This window comes from Gavialis gangeticus, unplaced genomic scaffold (assembly GCF_001723915.1).
Source record: "Gavialis gangeticus isolate Ggan-Ray unplaced genomic scaffold, GavGan_comp1, whole genome shotgun sequence".
Classification (NCBI taxonomy): Eukaryota; Metazoa; Chordata; order Crocodylia; family Gavialidae; genus Gavialis; species Gavialis gangeticus.
In genome coordinates, this window is record NW_017729000.1 from 13925446 (window position 1) to 13933484 (window position 8039).

Sequence of the window (8039 nt, forward strand, 5' to 3'; positions counted from 1 at the left end):
GCCATGAGGTCAGTGCTAACACAGTAGACAGTTTTGACCTCTCACCTGTCGTCAGGCACATAGGTGGAGCTGGTTGCTTAGCAACCAGAGTGCTAGACACACAGGAGAGAGAGGGAGAGTAAAACAGACGAGTCCCAGGGTGAGGAGGAGGCTGGAATAGGATTTCATCATGGAAACCACCTGAGTTCTGCATTAGTAGACAGAAGGCTATGAGAGGCAGCGTTATCCAGTGGATAGAACATGGGCCTGGGACTGCTCCTTCTGTTCCCAGCTCTGCCACTAGCCTGCTGGGTAGCCTCAGGCAAGTTTTTTGACTTGGTAGGATTTATTTCCTACTATGTGTCCGTATGGTAAGACCTTCATTTCATTTGAGGCTTCTACTAACTACTGCAATTCAAAATCTTAACCATAATAATTTGGCTCAGAATATTTTTCTAGCTACTGTTTCTTTCCAGCTAGTGCTGTTTTTTAAAGTGGGCTAGGAATATTAAATGGAAGAAGGGCTGATTTCTTACACACAGTGCATGTAACGTTGTATTGATTTTTACAGTCCTAAATCAACCTAAGATCTACACTAGTGGACACAATTTGTAGCTCGCTGCATTAACATCATACTTAGATGGGGGAAATATGAACAGTAAGGATGCAGAGCTCATCATTTTTGAGCTGCCTGTCTGCCTGGAGGCTGATGATTGTTTCGGGCTGACCACCTGAAAGGCCTTTGCACGGAAATGTTCTATCACTTGATAGATTAGTGCATATAAAGTGAATCTTTTCAGGCTCCCCAGTGCCACCAGAGGGAGAAAAGCTGCTAAGTCAGACCACCTTACAGATTTATTACTCAAAAAGAGCCAGTGCAAATGAAAACCTGAGTGAGAAAATTAAAATAAATGGGAAATGTTAACGTGCATGCAAATTTTGCAAAAATGAATGTTATTTCCCTTTTCATTTAACACAGTGCTATGGCATTGGTCAAGGTAATGGAGAGTTTTGTACCTTTCACTAAAGGAATGAAGGTTTTCCTTTATTCCATCTAGGAATGCAAAACCATAACTTTATGGAGTTTTTTAAAGCTATTAATTGATACTGTCACAGTGGATGCTTGGATTAATTGATGTTCAACTCTCTTCAGACTACCAAAAGGCATGGGTTGTTTTTTACATGTGCGCGCACACACACACACTATACCACTTTGTTTCATAACCAGTCTGGTTCACTTGACAGTCCATAACACCACACTTATACAGTTAACGGTCATCATTATCATCCCATTACAATAACTGCAGCCATGTGCCCCCACCTCCCCATGCCTGTCACCATCGTTCACCCATCACAATCATGCAAAAAACACCTCCTTTCCCTTTACCCTCCCCTCCCCCCTTCCCATCCCGCTCCCCTAAAACCCCAACGTCTTTCAGTCCTTAGTCCACATCATCTTCATCACTCTCTTCTTTCCTGTTGTCCTCGTCACTCACCCCCTCTTTGCCACTGTCATCGTCATCTTCTCTGGGGGCCCCACTCCTGAACAGTCTGTGCCAGTCTCTTCTTTTTCATATGATCTCTGCCATCTCCCCCTAGTTGCCATCTACCATCTTCCTGTAGTACCCTTGCAGCTCGCTCAGTCTCACTTGTTTGTGTGCCTATACTTAAGCAGATTCCTGGTCTTTCACAGGGCATTTCTGAAGCAGGAAAGGAACTGGTTGAAGTGGGCTGTCCAGGTCCCTTGCTGCTTGGTTAGCTGCCTGTACAATGCCACCTCTCTGGTCAGGATTTTGACCCCTGTCACCGTCATAAGGAGTAAGATTACTCTCCTCCACACCTCCCTGGCATATGAGCAGTTCCAGAGGAGGCAGTTGATTGTCTCCTCTTTCCAATGGCAGGTTTACCTGCCTCTCTGCTCCTTTCTGTGTCTTAGTGCCCCACAAGGAGTTCTTGGTGGACTACTCAGTTCAAGTCTGTTCTTTTTGCAGGTGTTTGTGGAAGACTCACTCCCACACCGCCTCACTGCTGCCACCGGGGAGTACGTCCACGGGCAACAGTTTATCCTTTGTTCTTATCACCTCCTGTACATCAGATTTCATTTAATGCCCATGAGACTTAAAAGGCCAGCTTTTCATACTGCAATTTGGGAATTTGTCAAAGGGCCTTTTCCCTAAAATGCATGGCCTAGACAGTGTCAGGTTGCTTTGATTTTTATCTTCATCCAGCTTGTTAATTTGTGCAGACAGAGGGAAAGGCCTTGAAGGCAGCAGAGGGTATGCAATCAGATTATCTGGTGATTCATTCCCTAATCAAACTTTCTTACAAAAGCTAATCAGCCCTGACACACAAAGGGTGAAGTACCTATTCTTTTGCTGTTCTTCCTTTACAAATTCCTGATTGGCACGAACCTCAGTAATGTATGGCCGTAATATTATTGTTGGTATTTTTCCTTCCCGTGGCCATTCAGCTGCCAAGTGAAAGGTCCATGCTGGATGTACAGTGTGCCCATTTTAACAACCTCCCTTAAAGCATCCCTACTGCTGTCAGAACAAGCAAAAAGTACTTAATGTTTCAAGAGTGTGAAAATTGCCTCCAGAGAAGTGACAGGTTTAAAGGGAAAGCACTATTATCCAAACCAAATTCCAGCTCTGATAACTGTCGTTACTTAATCATGATGAGACTCCTCCTGTTTTCGCACAAGTTTTTATTTCCATAATGTCAAGGTTTGCACTTTTTTCCATTTTAAATCCTGTTTTAAATCTCATGGCCACTGCCTTTTCAGTTAGCACTATGCAGCAGCTACTAAGCAACAGCAATCCTCAAGCACAGAAGATCCATGAATTCATTGATGTAGGGTCTCTCTAAATCAATGTGCTGCTGTCTTGTTTGTTTGGCAGCAAGAGACTGGAGCAATATAACACCAAAGAGGTATGAACTTTCCCCATTCATCTTAATAGGCTATTACCTTGAAAGTCCAGTTTTGAACATTGAAATAGGACATAGCCTCATGGCCTTTTTATTGCTGGAGCCTTCTGAATAGGACCAAGAAAAAAACATCATGAAAATGATAAAATTGTGAATGTTGCAGTTTTGACAATGCAACTTGATTGCTTTACTGCCTGTTCACTGTTGCGGAAATGCTTAATAATGACTATCTGCATCAACAGTAATTCTAACATCAAATGTCTTACCTATCTTTCCAGCCACACGTGCAAAATATGCAGACACATCTTTATAAGAATTGGCCAAGAAAATGATATGACATTTGTGTGGTTTTAGAGAAATATGAAAGGTCTGCAGCCTCAAGCACTTTTGTAGATGTACCTATGAATCAAATAAAATATGTAACTTAAATGGAGTATAGGAAAGCTTCTAATTTCTTATTATACAGAAAAAGTGGTATCTCATATGCCATATGTGGTAACATCTGCCAGATGTTGATTTTTTTCTTACCGGTGGCCTCCATATTACGCTTGGAAAATAAAAAAGTGGGTTTGCTAAGTAAGCTTACTAAAAAAATGGATAACATTATCATAATTATTTTTTTACTGCAGCATGTGTATTTTTACTTCTGGATCTTTGTGGCTTTCTGTCAGCAGCAGAATAGTTTGGCCTAGGAAATCTAGCTTCAATAGAAGACTCATGGTTCCACCTCTTATTTCGCATTATTGCTTAAGCTGATCCTTTTTGATTGTGTATATGTCTTTGTTGTTGCTACAATCATCCAAAAGGATCAATGGGGGGAGGGAGGGGGAAGAATGACTTAATTTTGTTATTGATAATTACTTCCCTTTGCATTACTCTTTGCAGAAGTGGTTCAACTCACTCTTCCCGAAGACCAGAAGGTCAGCATTACCACAGTAACAGTCGGACTGAGCACTGTATTGACCTGCACTATCCACGGAGCCCTAAGACCCCCAATTATCTGGAAGCGAAATGGAGTCATCCTGAACTTCTTAGATTTGGAAGATATCAACGTAAGTTTTGAATTTGGGTTGCTCTGTTCTTCACAATGCATTGAATATGACTTAACTTAAAAGCAGAGGATAGTTTTAAGCAAATCTTTTATTTCATTATTATAATGGAAAATGAAAGCAAGCATCATATCTTCTTCCTCTGTAGCCTGTGTCCAGGAAGAAAAAGGGGGCTAAGTCCCAAAGCTGGGAGCAGGCATCTTGTGTTTATAAGAAACTGGAACATAGCACAAAAAGTAATTGTGCCAAGATTTCATTCCTTCCTTAAGGTGGTAGAGTTGAACCTTGTAGACTAAAGCATTTAAATCATTTAGTTTAAAGGTGCTCAGCCCCCAGCCTGCAGGCCAGATCCTGGCCCCAGCACTAAGTCATCCAGCCTATGGACCTCCCCACGGGTCCATAGGGAGTGCCATGGGCTGCAGACCTGCATGTTGAATCTGGCACACGGGGCAGCACAGGGCCAGGCAGGTACAGCACAGGTCCTGGAGCCAGATGGCGTGTGAATGTAGGGCTCCAGGGCCCTAACCCTGGCACGTGGGGCCAGATGGCTCTGATCCTAGCACACAGGGCTGGATGGAGGTGGCATGAGGTGCTGGGACCTGTCGCAGCAGGTGGGGTCCAGTCAACTTCACATGGGCCCAATCCACCTGTGCAAAACTGATTCTGATGCATGTGGTCTGATGCATTGGGCAAAAAACTGAGCACCACTGGTGTAGTGAGTCTTTAACATACAAATCTACACTGCTTTCTGCCTGATTTAAGACTAATTCATCTACCATCCTCCCTCATTCCATTTTTAAGACAGACCCATAATACAAGTGCTCCATAGATGCCACCCCTGAAAGCTCAGAGCAAACTGGCTAAATAAGCTTTCTTCTTTCTCACGTCCTTGTGAAAAGGTATTTAGCAGAATTTGCAGATTTCTTGGAATCTGACAGGGCCATGCCATAAACACTTCTGCTCTGATCTCAAACTTGCAACCTCTGGGCTGTCAACCATGTGCTTTAGTCTACCCACTCTAGAAAGCATGAGTATATTGTAGCTGTGAAATACCACCTACATGTCAATCAAATAAGAAAATAATATAGCCTCTTTTTTGTGCAGTCTAGTCTTATGTTTCAGTCTGTTTTGAATAAAATCTTTTACGACCTACTGGCTAGTTGGTGAGACAGCTGAAATTTCAGCTCTTGATACCATCCATGGATGAAGGAATGTGTACTTCTCTTGACTTCCCCAGTTATATCGATGCCTAATTATAAATATTTAGGTGACTCTCTTTCGCTACATCGACACTGTGAGTTCTAGACTACTACAGATAATGCTTGAATAACGTGATCCGCTTACTGATTTAATTAATAATATTTAATTATAGAGAAGATGAAAAGTAGTATACTGAAAACAGTCCCAAGTTCATTTCTTCTTGCATTAAAACACACAGTAAAGCATGTTCTTTTCAGTTACAGTATAATAAAACTATTTTTATTTTTGTTCCACTCTTCTTCATTTGATATCTATTCTTTTGAGTTAAGGACTGTTATATATAGTACTATGCCTCACTAAACTGTTGAGGTGGAGAAAAGCCATTGTTTTACTCTTACACTAGGAAATGAAAACTATGAGCACAGGCTGTCAGGGAACATGACTGCTTATTTAGTTTATTTATTGACTTCATAACTGCAGGAAAATTCAGCGTGCTTGCATATGTGCGCGCTAGTTGTGGGGAACATACAAGTTGCAAGACTGTTTATTATATCAGCACAAACTGGCTACGTCCAAATTTCTTAATACTGTGCTCTTTCCATCAAAGCAAGCACTACCCTTTTCAAATTCAAGGCTTGTTGCCATCTGGAACATGACATTCAAATGACACTTGAAAGTGGCAAACATATTGCTGCAATATTACCATAGGATCATAAAGAAACTTTAATGAAGACAGGCAGGATAGCAGAACTAGCCAGAAGTCAAAATACCTGACTAGATTCTTACAGATATCCTTCTGTGAGATGAATTGATTGCCAGTCTTTGGGTACTAGCAGTAAAACTCCATGCAATATTGCCAATATACTACATGCAAATGTGTGGGAGTCGCACTTGTTGCTGGAAAGCAGCATGCTCAAATGCACCCAGTGTTTTCCTGAACAAATGATTATGCCTTTAGTTTCTATAAATATTCTTTTGGGCCAGCCCTATTCTGACCACAGACTTAACTAGTTAAATGGCAAAAACTGCATATCTCACCAAGGTTTTTAGTTTAGCTTGCAATAAAATGACCTTGGAAGTATGATGTTAATTAGGAGCCCAGGAAGAGCCTTTGGGGGTAATCATTCTCAATAAATATGGTCTGAGAAGGCTTGTTTGTATCCAGATCTGGAGTAAATTTAGGCCAGGTTATTAGGGTAGCCATGATGTAAAGTCATTAATTGTACTGTTGAACCCGTTCACAATATCAGTCTCCCAGATCGTTTTCAAAGGTCACCAGGAGATTGATGCCAATTCCAGTAGACTCCTAGCCAATCCGAGAGGGTTGGCAAACGTACGAGCTATAGTGATCAAAACCAAACTGAACTCAGTTTGGGTCTGAGGTTAAGCTTCCTTGAAACCCTAATATGCTGAAGGATATTTCTGCCCAACATAGTGGAGATGCTATGAGATCAGCTCTTTCTTATAAGGTTTTGGCCACATCCCTTTTGGACAGATCCCTTTTAATCTTGCCTGTGAACTGGGATAGCAGGAATTTCAGCAGTTTGAATTGAAATGGACTCTAAGGGAAGGTGTTTGGGTTTGGGCCTTCAGCTTGAGTTCATAGCTAATGTTTTCTATGTTCATTAGAGTGCTGAGGCATATTGTTTCAAGATCAAGAATCTCTGCCCTCCTTTTTAAATTGCATTAGATTAGTGCCATTGCAAGTGGATTCCTGTTTTGTCTAGGCAAAGATTTACAACTAAACATGGTATTGGTTCCTGATGGTAAACACGGCTTAATTTAGTAACTAGTGAAAGGAAGCATTATATCCTCGTATAAAACAGAAACAATTGTACAGTTACACTACTCCTTTTTCAATGCTGCTTTCAATCTGCCATCAAACAATCACTCGTTTTTTTTAAACCTGTCCTTGATTCATGGTTGTCATCCTCCTGGGATCTCACTGAAAAGTTTATCAAAGGGGCATTTTCAAAGACAGACATAAATGAAAAGCAATAACTGTTCTTCAGTTTTAATGCTTCAGTTTATGATCTCTTTCATCTTGTCAGATACCGCATGGTATTACAGTAAACATTTTTTGCAGCAATTAAACACCACAACATCTTATCTGCCTTCAATTAACCTTCAAAGGCTTTTACTCTTACTTATACTCCACCATCATCTGTATTATCTCTTCTTGTTACTCGGGATGTCACACATTAGGTTTGGGGAGTATGACCTTTCCGTCTCAACACTTCACCAAGAATAATCTAATGGACCAGGAGTGGGAGGCTGTATGTTTCAAGCACTTGTCAGGGGGATGATATCCAAGGTATACATAGAGTAGTTACTGCTTGGAAGTTGTTGTCTACCAATAGATGTCAGCCCATAATTATTATCTATTTCCTGATCTAAATAAAGCAGGGGAACTGTGGTTACTGTCTGTGAGGGTAGGCCCATCCATCAATACTGGAAAATCAGATCCTTCCATGTGGGTGAACACAAGTCTGCAAAAACATGATTCTGAACCCAATTTTTGAGGCAGCGTTAGGAGGTGAAGCATTACTCTTCAGGGCTGCTTAGCTACAGAAATGTTGTACAGGAATTTATCACTGCTAATCTGTTCGGTGAAACAAAACACATGATATACTGTCGTTGATCACTTTATCAGCGATTTGGATGACGGGGTGAAAAGCACCCTGTTTAAATTCACTGATGATACCAAAATTTGGGGTGAGGGAGGGAAAGACTTCAAGACTTGGATAGGTTACAGGGGTGGGCTAGCAAAAACAGGATGCGCTTCAACACTGACAAGTGCAGGGTGCTGCACTTGGGCAGTAGCAACCAGCAGCACACTTATAAGATGGGAAACTCCCTTCTTGAGAGCACAGAGGCAGAAAG

General features: G+C 41.4%; 1 protein-coding gene across 1 annotated transcript in view; it reads left to right on the forward strand.

Annotated features, from left to right (window-relative positions):
• The first annotated feature begins 2397 nt into the window (after window positions 1–2397).
• The window catches only part of LOC109289774 (follistatin-related protein 4-like), a 94354-nt gene continuing 88712 nt past the window's right edge, over window positions 2398–8039 (forward strand). Inside the window, exons 1-2 of the mRNA XM_019505976.1 lie at window positions 2398–2422; window positions 3793–3959. Coding sequence (XP_019361521.1) covers window positions 2398–2422; window positions 3793–3959 — 192 coding nt within the window. The remainder of the gene's footprint in view (window positions 2423–3792; window positions 3960–8039) is intronic.